The sequence below is a fragment of the Equus quagga genome, chromosome 14 (genome assembly GCF_021613505.1).
Source record: "Equus quagga isolate Etosha38 chromosome 14, UCLA_HA_Equagga_1.0, whole genome shotgun sequence".
In the NCBI taxonomy this organism is placed as follows: Eukaryota; Metazoa; Chordata; class Mammalia; order Perissodactyla; family Equidae; genus Equus; species Equus quagga.
Window position 1 is genome coordinate 21,290,582 of NC_060280.1, and position 15,728 is coordinate 21,306,309.

General features: G+C 50.8%; 2 protein-coding genes across 25 annotated transcripts in view; one reads left to right on the forward strand and one right to left on the reverse strand.

Annotated features, from left to right (window-relative positions):
- The first annotated feature begins 1,269 nt into the window (after positions 1-1,269).
- LOC124252111 (NADH-cytochrome b5 reductase 2) lies at positions 1,270-11,273 on the forward strand. 3 transcript variants are annotated; one of them, XM_046685257.1, is made up of 9 exons: positions 1,270-3,057; positions 3,689-3,832; positions 4,086-4,158; positions 6,737-6,843; positions 7,110-7,239; positions 7,868-7,951; positions 8,629-8,714; positions 9,873-9,972; positions 10,825-11,273. In XM_046685257.1, exons 2-9 carry the CDS (start codon positions 3,755-3,757, stop codon positions 10,995-10,997), a joined length of 831 nt encoding a protein of 276 aa, XP_046541213.1. In that variant the 5' UTR covers positions 1,270-3,057; positions 3,689-3,754; the 3' UTR covers positions 10,998-11,273. The 3 variants fall into 3 exon arrangements, with proteins under 3 accessions (XP_046541213.1, XP_046541212.1, XP_046541211.1); XM_046685256.1 differs by having other exon boundaries at positions 1,270-2,682; XM_046685255.1 differs by having other exon boundaries at positions 1,270-2,419.
- Positions 7,233-15,728, reverse strand: part of PPFIBP2 (PPFIA binding protein 2) — a 144,156-nt gene continuing 135,660 nt past the window's right edge. For 20 of the 22 annotated variants that reach the window (XM_046685234.1, XM_046685231.1, XM_046685235.1 and 17 more), the window contains one exon: positions 11,425-14,657. In XM_046685234.1, coding sequence (XP_046541190.1) covers positions 14,586-14,657 — 72 coding nt within the window. In that variant the 3' untranslated portion in view covers positions 11,425-14,585. Of the gene's footprint in view, positions 8,208-11,424; positions 14,658-15,728 lie in introns of those variants that run through there. The other 2 variants (XM_046685232.1, XM_046685236.1) reach the window with 1 other exon arrangement.

Genomic DNA, 15,728 nt, shown 5'->3' on the forward strand with positions numbered 1-15,728 from the left:
AACAAAACCACAGGAAAAAGTGAGGCACCCTTAGATCCTAAAGCCAAAAATAAAGACTTTTGATTGAATCAAAAGAAGAAAATGAAGTTTATTCATTCATTCATGCATTCATGCAATAAATATTTATTGAGCATCTACAAATTGCCAGGCACTGTTCTAGGTCTGGGGTACAGCAGGAGTTAAAAGAGACAAAGCAATTCCTGTCCCCATGGAGTTTACATTCTGGTGGGGAGAGACAGACAGTAAGCAAGTAGGTAAGTTATGTGATATGTCATCTGGTGATATCTCTTACGGAGACAAATTAAGCAAGGAAGGGGCATGGAGTACTGACAGCAAGGATCGTTCCTCTCTTCAGTATTTATGGAGCATCTACCATGTGCCAGGGAGTGTGCTAAATCCTGCAGGGCAGGGATGAATTCATTCATTCATTTGTTAAATATTTATTGAACGTCATCTATGTGACAGTCATTGTGCTAAGCCCTGGGGAAACAAGGTCTCTGCCATAATGGAACTTCCAGACTAATGCGAGAGTCAGCCATTTAACAATTAAATATTCAGGATGTATAATTACAAACTGAAATAAAAGCTATGAATAGAATGTAATGTGTACATCTACTTAAATAGGCAGACCGGAGAAGACATCTCTAAGGAAGTGATGTTTGAACTGACACCCAAAGAATGGATAAGAGTGAGAGATATAAACAGTTGTTATAAACTATTGTAATTAGAGCAGTGCGGTATTGCCACAGGATTTGGGCAACTAGATTAATAAAAGAGAACAGGGAGACCAGAACCAGATTCGTACATATATGAAAACTGACATATGACAGGGGTGGCATTGCAGGTGAGTGGCCTGCAGGTATGAGTAATTCAATAAATATCACCAAGACAACACGTTATCCATACAGAGAAAACGAAATTGGATCCCGGTTTCACATCATACACAGAAATCAGTTTCAGGTGTTGAGAGACTTAAATGTGAAAGGAAAAACTTGGTCTTGTCAGAGAAAATATGGAACACCTTTATGACCTTGGGTAGGAAAAGACAGGGGCCGGCCAGGTGGCAAGGCAGTTAAGTTCGCATGTTCAGCTTCTCAGCAGCTGGGGTTCCTCGGTTCGGATCCCGGGTGTGCACATGGCACCGCTTGGCAAACGCCATGCTGTGGTAGGCGTCCCACGTATAAAATAGAGGAAGATGGGCATGGATGTTAGCTCAGGGCCAGTCTTCCTCAGCAAAAAGAGGAAGATTGGCAGTAGTTAGCTCAGGGCTGATCTTCCTCAAAAAAAAAAAAAAAGAAAAGAAAAGGAAAAGACAAGTAACAAAAAGCACAAACCATAGAGGCAAAAGATTGAAGATTGATACATTTGACTACATTGCAATTACAAACTTCTATTCATCAAAGAAGAAAGGAAGTAAGGGAGGGAGGGAGGAAGGAAGAAAGGAAGGAAGGAGAAGGAAAGAAAGAAAGGTAGAATAAGTTGCATGCCGGGAGAAAACGTTTGTAACTGATATAATTGGCAAATAAGAGGTCTCTACAGTATATATATAAAAGACTCCTAAAGATCAGTAAGAAAAAGACAACTCAATAGAAAAACGGGGAAAAGTCAGGAGCAGGCATTTTTTTCAGAAAAGGAATCTCCATAGGAAATAAATATATGAAAGATATTCAACGTCTTTAGCAATTAGATAATGTAATTAGGTTCACAAGCCATCATTTTACACTCACTAGATTGTAAAAAATTAAGACACCTGACAATAATATTGTGGCACCTGCGAGTGCTAGGGGAGGTGTCCACCACGCATGTGCCCGCGGTGACGTGTGTTTGGGGGATGGGGGTAGGTGGGAATCTCTTTCTCGTCTTCTCAGTCTCACTCAGGCCCAGCAGGCAGGGATTTACCTTTGCCACCGGTAATGGAAGAACTGATGGGGGAAGGCGAGGTTCTGAAATGTACTCTGAAGAACCCCCATAACCGTCTATGCCTGCCATTCTGCCTCCAATTGGTCTAGTGTTGGGTCTTGTCATCTCTCTCCCAAAAGAGAAGAAATGAATTAGCGCTTTGAATGAATGTCTTCTTTAGCCTGATTACACCCTCCCCACTCCCGCAAACACCTGGCCCTGGACCAGGCTCAGAGTGGGAACTCATTATGTGCGTCTAATGAATATATTTATACGCTCTTTGAGGGAGGCTGAATGCCCATTTCTTACACCAGCATCCCCTTCCTCGCAGTCACTCGATCGCCCCTCCCTTCCTCCAGTTCTGCCACAATTTAAACAAGCTAAGGGGCGAGAGTCCTCCGCCACGGCTGCTCAGAGCGTTTGAGGAGACGACCAGGATGGAGAAGGGGTCACGTAATACCAAAGGATGTTTCACCAGGAGCGAGGACGCCCCTGCTGCACCCGGGACCTCAGGCCGGCGGTGGGAGCCCCGAGCTTGCGCGCGGCGCTGGGGCAGGGCGGGAGCAGAGCCAGAGTCCCGCGAGAAACAACCTTCTGACCCTGGGCCCTCGCGGGTCGGGTCGGCGCAGGCGTGTCCGCCGCGCGTCCCCGCGGTCCTGCGCGCGCGTCGGCCGGCCGGTCTGCGAGGCTCTCCCGTCCGCCAGGCGGAGCTGCGGGGTGGGGAGACGCGCGTCGGCCTCCCGGCCGCCCCACTTCGACGACATGTTCGGCGTCTCGTTGCGGGTGGGTCCCCAGAGTCGGGACGGCCCGACGGGACGAAGCCCGAGATGCGGAGGCGGCGGGAGCCGGGAAAAGTCCAGAAGGGCCCCGTGGCGCCGGAATGGGGGACAAGGGAGAAAGAGGCCCGGGATGCCGGCGTCGCGTCGGGTGCGGGCGGGCCGCGAGGGGCGGGGAGCGGGGCGGGCCCCGGGCGGAGCTGGAGGGGCGTGCTGCGGGGCCGGTTATCTCGGCGCCTGGTGTGAGAAGAGGGCTGGTGGACCTTTGCCGAATCCCGCCGAGTCTGGCTGGTGTCGGAAACGTGCAGGCCGCCTAGCGGGGCGGGGTGGCGGGGTGGCGGGCTTGGGGGCGGATACGGGAGGCTGGTCGAGCCGTGTGTAGGTGAGTTCACAGCGGTGAGTTTTTCTGCCTTGGAGGGTGTTGATGTCCCGAGGCGCTAAGGTATTGGAGCATCCCCTAGTGAGAGCTATTCACCCCACCCCTACCCCTGCCCTAGTAGGACCTAGATGGGGGAGTTGGGTGGTGGGCCCCATCCCTGGCCCAGCTTAAAGCCACAACCACCTCTGGGAGGACACGGTGTCCATCCCCCTCTCTAGTTCTGTCTTTGCGGGGTGGGGCCTTGATTCCAGATTGTGTTAGAAGCAATGCCATCACCCGCTCCACCTCAAGGAGGAGACTCCCAGGGCTTGCACCCTTGGCTTTAGCCAGGGTGGAGGCAGATGGGCAGGAAAAGCCTGGTGACATTAGTACTCCGAGGCCATCTGCCTGGACTGGTCCAGGAGACCTGCAACATCCAGCCTTGTCTCACTGCAGCTGACCCTTCCCTACCCTTCAGGTCCACTATAGACTCAGCCTGCCTTCCCCTTAAGTACCTTTCCTTCTGCCTAGTTTCTTTGAGGCACAGCCGAGCTTCTTCTCTGCCTTCCGTGTGGGTTGGGTGACGCTGTGCTTGAGTTACCCTGCCTAGGGCAGTCAGGACCTGAGGTGCCCTGCTCACATTGTGTCTGGCTAGGACCCATCCCTGCTCCTTGCCATCACCGTTATCGGGGTTACAGTGCTCCTGTTCACCCTGAAGAGCATGAACTCAAGAAGGAGACGTCTTATCACCTTACAGAACCCTGAAACCAAGTACCCACTGCCCTTGATTGAGAAGGAGGTAATTGGTCAGCCCACCCCCTCCACTGTCAGTGGGTGAAAGAGAGGAAGGCAAGAGTGGTGGGGAATGTGGTGGCCAGGAAGGCTGGGCAGTGGGACAAGCATTTCATGGCCTCCAGTTTGCTCCCCACTCATTGTGTGTGTGTGTACACGCTGGGATAGCACTAAATGGAGTTCCTTTCCCAGGCATCTGAGCTGCCCAACAAGACTTCTAGAAAGCTGACAGAGCCTGCTTCTGTTTTCTGTTTTATTAGCAAATCAGTCACAACACCCGGAGGTTCCGCTTTGGACTGCCCTCGCCAGATCACGTCTTAGGGCTTCCTGTAGGTGAGTGGGGTCTGGTGTCATCACCAGGACTGGGGCCTTGCAGGCACTCTGCTGCTACCAGAAACTCAGCTGGGGTGCGGGGGTTACCCTGATAACCTTTCCTGAGACACATGAGCTCAGAGAACTAGGGAGATGGGCTTGGGGACAGTCCATTCCCTTTCTCATTGTTCAATTTGGGCTGATACAAAAGTGTTATCTCAATGAGCATTGAAAAGAAGTGAGTCTAGAGTAAGAGGGTCTAAGATCTCATTGCAGGCTCCTTGCTGGGCAATCTTAGGCAAGTCCTTCCTCTCTGAGCCTCAGGCTATGAAAGAGGGTTTCCCAGGCCTGCCTGCCATTTCAGTTTTTGTGAGGGTAAAGTGATTGAGGGATGTGAAGATTCAGAAACTGCAGAGTACTGTGCACATTGGGAGGGATGGAAGGAACTGATGTTCCCCTACAGTCGGGAAAAGCCCAGAATGTGTGGAGAGGCAGGAGGGAATCAGGTGCCTCCCACCACCATCACGTGGATTCTCAGCAGGGGCCTCATATCCACATAAGAAGGGACCCATTGTGAATACCAGCCCTAGCATTCCTAGAGTTCTGAGTTATCTCGTTTCTAGTCTGCAACACCACAGATGGCTGAGTCAGTCTTAGTGAAGTAGTAAACCTCTGCTAGGTCCACAGCCTGGGGATCCAGAGCTTTGTACAAACTGCTAGTGTTACTCTCCTGCCTCGTGGAGATCCTAATCCATGGCCTACTTGTCCTGTGTGCATGGGACAAAACCTCGACCTTACCTCAGGCAGGTGATGAAATTACACACTAGGCAGCCAGCCTGGCCCCTGAGCCTCCTTGCTGCTTCCTCTGTCTTTCTCCATCCGTGAGAGCTGTGTCAGCCTGCCTTCCAGTCCTCTGCCTGACCTGTGGGACCAGTCCTGTTAGCAACGAGGCTAAAAGAAGGAAAACTTTGAGAAAAAGAATTTCTTAGAATCTGCCACTTAGACCCACTCTCTCCTCAGCCCTGGTGTAGGCAGTGCAAAGTTAGTGAGTCAAGGTAATTTAGAGGCATCTCGGCGAGGCTGCTTTGAAGACTCAGAGATTGCAGATGCTTCCCAGCTCTGCTGAAATGAAGCTGGTTAGAGGTGGGGCCTAAGGGACCGGCTGGGGCAGCCCCATTTTCTCTGGGCACACTGCCACCCCAGGCCTAGGTTGGCTGCATCTAAAAGAGCCTTTCTAAGGTTTGCAGTTTCAGATTAGTTCTCACAGGGAAGCTGCCTCAGGCATTTATTCCTGAGTATCCCTGGTGCCTGTCAATGAGCCTGACCTTTCTTAACCCAGAGTGTTTGCACCTCAGGCTTCACTGCGTCCTCAAAGGCAGGCTTGTGTTCCAGAAGCAACTGGAAGGGCTGGCCCCTTCAGCATTCTCCTCCCCCTCCCCAGTCCCCCAAATGTCTCACTTCTGTCTGTGTATCTTGTGCGTACACAGTTTCTACTCCCTCAGGTACTCTGGCGCAGAATTTCCTCTTGCTTCTCTCTCATAGCAGCTCTTGATTACAGCTTCTGCCCTCACCACTAACTGCCTTAGTCACTGAAGGCTCCCATGTTAGATGCAACAGAAATCTGAGCGGCCCAGCCCATCATGTGACACTGGGATGTAGTCATGATCTGTAGTTCTCAGGCCGTAGCTGGTCCATTCATTTCTACCCTTGAGGGGCAGAATTACATGGTTCGGGGGTGGCCCCATGGCCCAGTGGTTAAGTTTGCGCAGTCTGCTGCAGGCGGCCCAGTGTTTCGTTGGTTCGAATCCTGGGCGCAGACATGGCACTGCTCATCAAACCACGCTGAGGCAGTGTCCCACATACCACAACTAGAAGGACCTACAACGAAGAATATACAACTATGTACCTGGGGACTTTGGGGAGAAAAAGGAAAAAATAAAAATCTTAAAAATTAAAAAAAAATTAAAAAAAAAATCCTTACTGCTTTCCCTCAGCAGAGCCATCAGGCGAGGAAGACACAATGTTCTTTCTAGAACTCCTGGTCCATGGGTGTCCAAATCCTGGGGGCCTGCATACCTGTGAGCCCAGGCCTGTTCTGTACCAGGCAGCAGGATACAGATGAGGGGGCTGTGACTCATTCATAGACCCCAGTGATACATCCGCTTTAGGAAGAAATGACTTTGTGAAGGCAATATATTTTGCTTTAAGAAGGAAACACTCCTTTCTGTAGTTTTTAATACTCAGGCTTCAACTTTAATTAGCTCTTCCTGCTCCACAACATACTTTGACACAGTAAGCACGTACGGGCAGTTGGTTTCCTGTACGTGAAACTCACAACTACGCTATGATGGAGGGAGGGCAGGTTTACCGTCCCCATTCACCGAGAGGTGAAGTGACTTGCCCAGGCTTGCACACAGAGTGACAAGGGCAGGCCTAGGACCCAGGCATCCTGAGTTTGGGTTCCTTCCCTACTTGGCCCTCCTCCCATGCACCTGCCACACTATGCACCCACCTCCCTGAAGCTCAGTCCTTTACGGGAATCCTGGGTCCTGTTTAGGCCGGCCATGCTTAGACTTAACATTTGATGCTGTTTCTGCAGGTAACTATGTCCATCTCTTAGCCACAATTGATGGTGTTATGGTGGTCAGGGCTTATACGCCTGTGTCCAGTGATGATGATCGAGGCTTTGTGGACTTAATTATAAAGGTAAATGATGCCCACCATGTCCAGCTGCCTCACCCTCACAAGCCAGTTAAGGGTGGTAGGGTGGAGAAAGGACATGTCCTGGACATGGCTTTCCAGCAGTGGCATTTAACAGTGAAGCTGTCAACCTGGTGATGTCTTTGGGGTTTGCTTACAGCAATTATGAGTGCAGAGGATTTTTCTCTGCATAGCTCCAGTGTCAAACGCATTTTTGAGTCGTGTGCAGCTGTGGTCTGAGGGTGTGAAAACTGTGCTGCCTTATTTTTCAGATCTACTTCAAAAACGTACACCCCAATTATCCAGAAGGGGGGAAGATGACGCAGTACTTGGAGAACATGAAAATTGGAGACACCATCTTTTTTCGAGGGCCAACTGGGCGCCTGTTCTATCATGGGCTAGGTACGGGTGGGGGCGGTGGGGGGTTCATACTGGACCTCCATCTGGGGAGGAAGAAGATTCCTGCAGTTCTTCCATTGTTCTAGAAAATTCCTCAGATTTGAGTCCCATCGACTTATCCTTAAAGTCTTCAACATTCATTCACACACCCACTTTACAAGATTGTAAGCCTCATTAAGGTAGGGGAGTGACTTGTTTTTCCCTCATCACTGTATTTCCAGCACAATGCTCGATATATAAAAGGTGCCTGCTAATGCTGAAAGATGGATGGATGGATGGAGTCCATGCTCATTCATTTATTCACATATTCATCATTTACTCACTCATTGACTGCTGTGAGTGGGAGTGTTCTGTGAGGCTCTATATAAACTTCAGTGTGCTTCCCTCCCTCAGAAGGAAAGGGCCAGTGATTCCCCAAGGAGGTCCAGGCTCTATTCCCACTTTGTGCACTGGTACAACAGGGCTGGCAATGGAGGCTACCCTGGCCTGCTCCTCTGACCTAGAATGGTGGAGCCACTTCCTTAGGAGGAGTCCTTTCTCCTTTCCTGGGCGTCCCAAGGAAAGTCAGTGATCTTTTGCAGGCTCTCAGGCAAGAGCTGCAGAAGTCAGATGTATCCTCTTGTGTTTCCAGGGACGTTTTCAATCAGACCACAGAAAACATGTGAGACTGAAAAAAAGCTGGCCCATCACCTGGGAATGATTGCTGGGGGCACAGGTAAGAGGCTTCTGGGGGCTTCATCCACAGGGTGAGCCCTGAGATGTTTCTGACTTTGGAGTCATTTGATCCTATAGGGTGTGATGTGAGAGATTCCTTCCCTGGCTGTTTGAGATGGGAACTCATGGGGAGCCTCGAAAGTCAGGCTGGGGAACATGGAAGAATCTGGGGACCAGACTGGGCAGGCCCACACATGGTCCCCAAGGGCTCCTGGATCCTGTTCAAGCCTGACTCCCCTTCCTTTGAAAATGAATGCCTGAAAGAAGAGAACCAACTTGTAAGGAGACCTACAACGTGCCAGGCACCATAACAGTCACTTTTAAAACTACCACATTTACTCTTCATTAATTCTGTTTTATAAGTGAGGGCACTGCAGAGCTCAGACGAGTACCTGACACACCCTGGTCAGACAGCAAGGGCACTGGGTGTGAAATCCAGTTCCACTTCCAAAACCAGTGCTGCTTCCGTCTTGCCGCATGAAAATGAGAAAGGGCTTTTGATTTATTGTTGTGTTAGAAGGGAAGACCAAAATGAAGGGCAGTTCCTCACTTTGAGTTTTGGGGACAGAAGTGAGAAAGGTAGAATTGGGGCCAAGGAAAACATAAGCTGCTACAGACCAGGGACTGTGGGCGTCAGAAAGGGAGGGAAAGCTGGCCTGCCCCCTAACTGTGTTCCAGGGATTACCCCCATGCTGCAGCTCATTCGCCACATCACCAAGAACCCCAGTGACACGACCACGATGTCCCTCATCTTTGCCAACCAGGTCAGTTCTGCTGAGTCAGCCCTGCGCCAGGAGGGGCAGGATGGAATGTTTGCTGAGCATTCATTCCTTCCCACTGACGGAGCTCAGGCTGCTAGGGGCCTGCGGCCGTGCCAGGGCTTCATAGGCTCAGCTCAGGCAAGGCTGAATCCAGGCCTGTTTTTCCATGTTTTTGTTTTTTTTTAACTTTCTGTCTCCCCAGCTAACCCTATGCACTAAACTTTTCTTCCTTCCTTAATAAATCGTTCTGTGTTTTTCTGAGTATAAAATCATAGATGCCCTTGGTGGAAATTTTGGAAAATACAGAAGCATATATTTATTTTTTATCTTGTTTGTATACATGCTATATATTTACAGTTATATATATATATTTGTTTTGTTTTGTTTTTTCACTCAACATTACCACATAGGCATTTTTTTCTCATTAAAACTCTATAAATATTTTCATCATAGTCTATCAAGTTGTACCATAATTTACTTAATCTTCTACATTTAGGTTGTTTTCAGTTTTCACAGTTATAAGTGATAGAGTGATGAATATTGTGCCTAGGCTTGATGACTTTTAGATTATTTTCTTAAACAGAATCCCAGAAGTGGAATTACTGGGACAAGCATTGTGAAGTTTTAAGATCCAGGTCTTCTGTGCACTATCTCTGAGCCTGTGACAAGTTCCTTTTGGCTTTGGCTCCCTTTTCCCCAATGAGGCTCCAGCCTTTGTTTTCCTCTCCTTTAACTTTCCAGCCGTTGTCTTCTATATTATACTATGTATGTCTGCCTTAGCCCCTCACATGCCCTGCAGAAGGTCCTGGGCCCTTACTAAGCCTGTTCCAGGGGATCTGCCATGTCTGGTGCTCAGTATGGATGTAGGAGGTAGGGCTGGGACCTCTGAGTGAAGCCACCCCACCCTGTGGGCTCAGCCATGGCCTTCGAGCTGGAGGGCAGACACTGCAGCTCTGCGGGAGCCTCCCAACTCCTCCACCTAGAGGAGAGGGTTTGCTGTGCAGGAGCCACAGCAGAGCTCTCCTCTGTCCTGGGGGTCTGCAGCGAGCACTCGGCTAGAGTGATGGCAGCTTGGGCAGGAATGTGCTGACCTGTGTGCTCAGTCTGAGGAACAAGCAGGATGGCTCTGCAGGGGCTTTGCTCATGTTGCTTCTTTTCTAGACAGAGGAGGATATCTTGGTGAGGAAGGAGCTTGAAGAAGTTGCCAGAACTCATCCAGACCAGTTCAAACTGTGGTACACCCTGGATAGGCCTCCAGTTGGTACGATCCCCGTTGTCCCCACTGTGGGTCAGCTCCAACCCTTGACCCACCTGAGGAACTAGTCCCTAGGTTTGTTGGTTTGCTTTTTAGGACTGAGCTTAGGGGCTGAGACCTTTGGCTCTGTCTCCCTGTGGGAAATGCAGGAATTTGAGGGAGAGAGGATTTGGGACAACCTGCTGGTAAGGGCAGTCTGGGACAGGTGTCTGATATCTCAGCAGCACTCCACACACTGCAGTGAACATCAGGAGGGACACTGAAGCACTGGGTCATGCAGAATACCTATCCTACACTGCATTCTACACGGCATCCCACAGCCATCACACACACTGTCTAACACAGCCATGGACCTCTTCACCTCACACTTCACCTGGACAGCAGTTCCTCACATGCTGAGCCCCAGTCAGCACCCAGCCACCACCATGCACACCACACCCCACATGGCCACCACCTTGTCAACCAGCCCACTGCCCAGCAGAGGGCACTACCTGACTGAGCCAGTCCATAAACCCCACAGCACACGGCCCTGCACAGCTCCCGTTCACTGCCTTGATTCACACCACACCTCAGTACATCGCACCTCACTGTCATGATCCCCATCCTCGCCAGTGCTTACTGCAGGCAGACACCAGCAGTGAGCCTGGAATCTGAGGAGAACACTGAAGAGGGCTGCCTGGGCACCCCCATGTCCTCCACTTCCCAGCTTTCTGCAGGTAACAGCGGTGCCGACTTCTAAGCCATGGAGAGCAGCCTTGCCTCCCTCTCCCTGGCGTGAGGGAGGGTGGGAGGGAGGCCAGGGGTCAGGAACTTGCCCTTCCCCGCCCCCCAGCTTTTTCTGCTTCTGCTTAATCTCAGGCTGGAAGTACAGCTCAGGCTTCATTACTGCTGACATGATCAAGGAACACCTCCCTCCTCCTGGGAAGTCAACGTTCATCCTGGTGTGTGGGCCTCTAGCCCTGATCCAGACAGCTGCTCACCCTAACCTGGAGACACTGGGTTATACCAAGGACAGGATTTTCACCTACTAGCACCTCCCTCACTCTTTGCAAACTTGCCTGGTCTCTTTCATCTGTTTCAAAGTGAGTTCAGTTTCAGCATGTTAAACTGGCATGTGTTCAAAAGTGCCCTGTGATGTATCCTTGGGCACAGTAGCACTCCTCTCTGTTGGGTGAGGGCCTAAGAAGAAGGGTTCAAGGAGCTGGAGATAAAGTGGCTTCTGAGGCCTCCTTGCTTGGGAGGCTTGAAGGAACTCCATTTCAGTATCTTTTTCTCTAGTTTAGTGAAATAAACTTCAGTACAAAGCAGACAGCCCATGAGGTGTGGCTCTGTGGGGGACCGACTAGGCAGTTTGAAGGCCTGTCCTCCATATCAGTTGGCTTTTGTGTGTCCATGGGAGGTCAGAACTAGCAAAAGTGCCAGGGCAGAATTCCAGAAGAATCCAAGTGGGGTCACATCAACTCCCAGTAATCTCTCTTGAACCTCGCTCTCCAGAGTGTTCTGTTTTTAAGCCTACTAGAAGGCTTAGGCACCCTCCACGTGCGCTCTTCCTTCTCTTGTGGGAGGCCCTTGAAATGGGAATGGTGTTGAAAACACACACATCAGGGCAGTAGTAAAGCCATAGGGTAGTTGGGCTTCAAGAATCCTAGACTCCCTGTACCTTGCACAACAAATGGAGGCAAGGGGCACATTTTTTGTGTTTGTTTTCAGCATCCTCTAAATGCCAGGCCCCATTCTGGTATGCCAGGGTAGGGGTGGATATGTACAGAAGCTTCTGAACTTGCAAACAGAACTAGGTCCCAGAAGCTATTCATTAAATCCTTCATACCACTAAACCCGAGTGATACAGGTAACCACTATCGCCTCTGCCGTTCTTGGCCAGGATGATACGCTGCCGCTCTGTGTTACCTGTGAGTAGGTAGAACCGCTTTTACACTTTTGTGGTTTATTTCATATAATTCTCAGAAACCAGGGATTCTGTGGGGATTTTGTTCTGCAAGTTATAGATGAGGAAACTGAGGGTCAGAGATGAAGTTACTGTCCCCAAGTCATTCAGCCGGTAGGTAGCAGACCTGGGCCTGCTTAATTCCAAGTCATTCCCTTTTCACAAAAACTGGCATAGTAGCAGCATTGCTTGGATCTCTCTCTAAACGTGTATGTCTGGGGGGGGGGGGGGGGGGCAGGGTACAGGAGAGAGAGAAGAACATGGCTCTAGAGAACTCTCTGACTTACAGCCGTACAGTGTCCACAGGATGCCAAACCAGGGATGGCCTCACAGAGGGCCAGCAGAGTGGGGGTGCTGGGAGGCGGCTAGCCGCCATCCATCTGCTGGTGAGCTCATCCTCAGTGAATCCCCTACTTGGAGAAAGAGGCTCTGCTGGGCACCGCACACAAAGTAAGACCTTAATCCTCAGATATTTTTCATAAACACAAATCTTACCATGCTTATTCCCTCTCACTGCTTTTCACCCTGGTCCCCACCTGACCGACCGCCCATGTCTCCAGGACAAATTCCAGGAGCCTGGTTTACAAGGCACTTCTTGATCTGGCTACAGTTGACCTCACTAGATTTTTCCCTTCTCCGAGCCTCCCACTCTGACCCTATTCTCTGGCCCCATGCTTCTCAACTCAAGGTGATTTTGCCCCTCCCAGGAACAACTGGCAAAGTCTGGAGACATTTTTGGTTGTCACAGCTAGAGGATGGGTGCTATTGGCATCTAGAGGGAGAGGCCAAAGATGCTGCTAAATGTCCTACAGCCCATGAACAGCCCCCACCACCATAAATTATCCAGCCCAAATGACAACAGTGCTGAGGTTGAGAAACTTCGGTCCAATCACACCACTTTGGGCACTTCCTAGGATGTGCCGGGATGTTTCAGGTCTGCCTCCTGGAGTGCCTTTCCCCCCGGCACCCTTGGGGAACCTGATTCATCTTTCAAATGCAAGTATCACCTCATCACTGAAGCCTTTTCAGTCTCCGCCCCCAGCCCTCCATTAAAAATGACAACTTGCTGTTTTGAGCTGTGGAGACTTCTACGGAGCATCTGTAACGTTCAGCGCACTCTTGTCTCCCCCACTAGACCATCACCAACTGTGTTTCTTGGCATCGTGCCGATATCTCTAGCCCTCCTTAGCCCAGCATGGAACATACTTAACCTGCGCATTTGACGGAGTGAGTGGCTGGGAACATAGCAGCATGGGGACCAGTATTGTGTCTTACTCCTATCTGTATAGGAGCCCACTTGTGGCAGGTGCTTGCTGAGTGTGCATTGAAGGTGCATATGGTATGGGAGAAAGACGACACATTACTTCGAGGTGAGCTCGGGCTCAAGGGCAAATGGCACTGTAGGACACAGACCTGCAAATGAAACACCAGTGAAGGCTTCCTGAGAAGGTATGTCTTTTCTGGGCCTCGACAGACAGGATTTGGCCTTGTGACAGAGACGAGGAGGAAAAGACATCCCATAGTGAGGGAAAAGCAGGAGCACAGGCTGGAGTGCAGGTTCATGAAGCCTGAAGAGTCAGAAAGCCTCAGGTGCTGACTAAAGTTTTGAACTCTACTCTGGTAATTATGGAACTGAGGAGTTCTCAGCAGAAAGCTAACAGGATTAAAACAGTGCTTTGGGAAGGTCAACTTTGGGGATGGGGTACTTTGTCTGGAGGAGACCAGCTGTGGAAATCAGATGAGGCCTAGGGCCAGAGCCTTCACAGGGAGGAAGAGGAAGGGGCTGGTCACTAAGGGGGAAGACTGGTTGAGAGGGGACTGTGTGGGCGAACCTCCCTGAGGGAGGTACCAGGCTTGTCTGGGAGATGGTGAGTTGTGGTGGAAATGTTGACTTGGGTTGCCCAAGGGCCTTCCACAAGGGGGAGCTGTTTGATCATCTGAGGCTGATGCAGGGAAGGCTTTGGAGACTGTTCTCCATGTGTCAGCTATGGGGGAAGGAGAAGGCCCTGAGTGTGTGTTTGCTGGAGACGCCTCTGCTCAGATGCTGGAGGCCTACAGCACTGAGGACCCGGAGACACCCACTGTAGAGGAGGGTAGACTCAGGGCAGCCAGGACAGTGGGAAGGAGTCTCACTGCTCCTTCCCTCCTCTCACCCTAAACACCCTCACCTCAGCCAGGTTCCTGTGCACTTGGGAAATATGTGCTTCTGTATGGAAGCAGCACAGGAGGGGCTCCCTAGTATCATTCCACCCAGTTCAGTCACTACAGAACATTTTCTCAGAACCTTCTTCCAGCAGAGCTTTTATGAACTACTAGCCCTTCCCCTTTGGTGTAAGAGCCTTGCAGCTGTTACCAGGAACAGCACAAGCCATTGAGTCTGTGCTGATGTCACATTGCCCTTCCCACAAGAGTGGTCTGCAATCCACGTATGAAAGTACAAAAGGTATAAAAGCTGTGGTGAGGAGCACAGCACGGTTGAAAACACATAGGGACACTGGGGCCCCCTCCTGGACGTCTGTTCCACAGCCCCGCTTCACTCCTGCCAACACCCATGTCCCACATGCCCTGCCAGCCACAGTCTGGGCTCTGGAGGTGGCTGTGTTCCAGTTCCCCATTGAAGCAAAGGCTCAAGGCCCCCACACGTGCCTGTCTGGGCTCTCAGCCATGAAGAAAGTCATCTCCAGTCCTCACAGTTGGGAGCAACCAGGCGAGAGTCATTCAGCAGCTGGTCCTGGCTCAGCATAGTCTGAAAGGACACAGTCAAAGGGGCAGTTGAACAGGGTTTTGGTCAAGGCTGCCTATGTGGGAAGCCACGTGGGAAGCAGCAGGGCACTGGGTGTGGTCCCATCTGACAGTACCCTGTAAGTTCATGGTGTCCCAGGGACCCCACGTTTTGAGTCAGAATAGACGCTATCAAGATAAGGATAGATTGCTCATAGCTTAGAGGTAAAGTTGCTAAGTCAGGGCCACCAAAGGTCTATTTGAGGTGATAAGGGCAAGGCTGGGTGGACTCATTTCAGTGTGTGAGCCAAGAAAAGAAAATTGAATAAAAGTGATCCTGTTTGGATTAAGGGAGACCCCCCCCTGGTCTTGCCCTTGGATACAGCTTTCTTAATATGCCTCGATAGATCAACAAGCAAAGCACAGTGATGGGGGCCTCAATGGGGGCATTCACTCCAGCCAGTGGGCTTAGTGATGGGGCAGTCCAGGAACTAATGCCCTTGGAAGGTACACCGCCTCAAAAATGTGAACCTTCTCTGTCACTGGCCTTTTACTGCCAGCTCTAGTCTGCCTGTGAGTCTTGCAAGGAGGATATTAGCCCTGCTTTTCAGATAACTAAGCCAGGGCTCAGAGAGAGGACTTGCCCGCATCCCAGGGCAGGGGCTTAAACAAGGTTGGCCTCACTCCAGAGTGGCTCCTCTCCCCCTGAGACCAAGCTGCCCCCCCATGGTATGGTCTGTCCTCATTGGGGAAGCCAGGATGTGTTCACATGCCTGTGATATCCATGGAGTCAGAGGCATAATAGGAAATACGTGTGTCTCATTAACAGAGAGGGCAGAATAGTGTCCCCAGGCCAAAGATGACTAGGCAGGTGACCCAGAGCTGCTGATTTCCTCACCAGCTCTAAGCCTGGGAAGAGGACCTGAGATCTAGCTTCAGCTCAAGCCCCATGACCCCTCCCAATGCCCTTAGCAGCACAAGGCCCAACAATGTGCCAACAGAGGCCTCTGAGCCACTTTCTCTCTCAGGGCTGGCCCCAGCACCAGCACCATCCTTTGCTCTACCCTAGCAGAATTGCTGATGATATAGGCTCTGT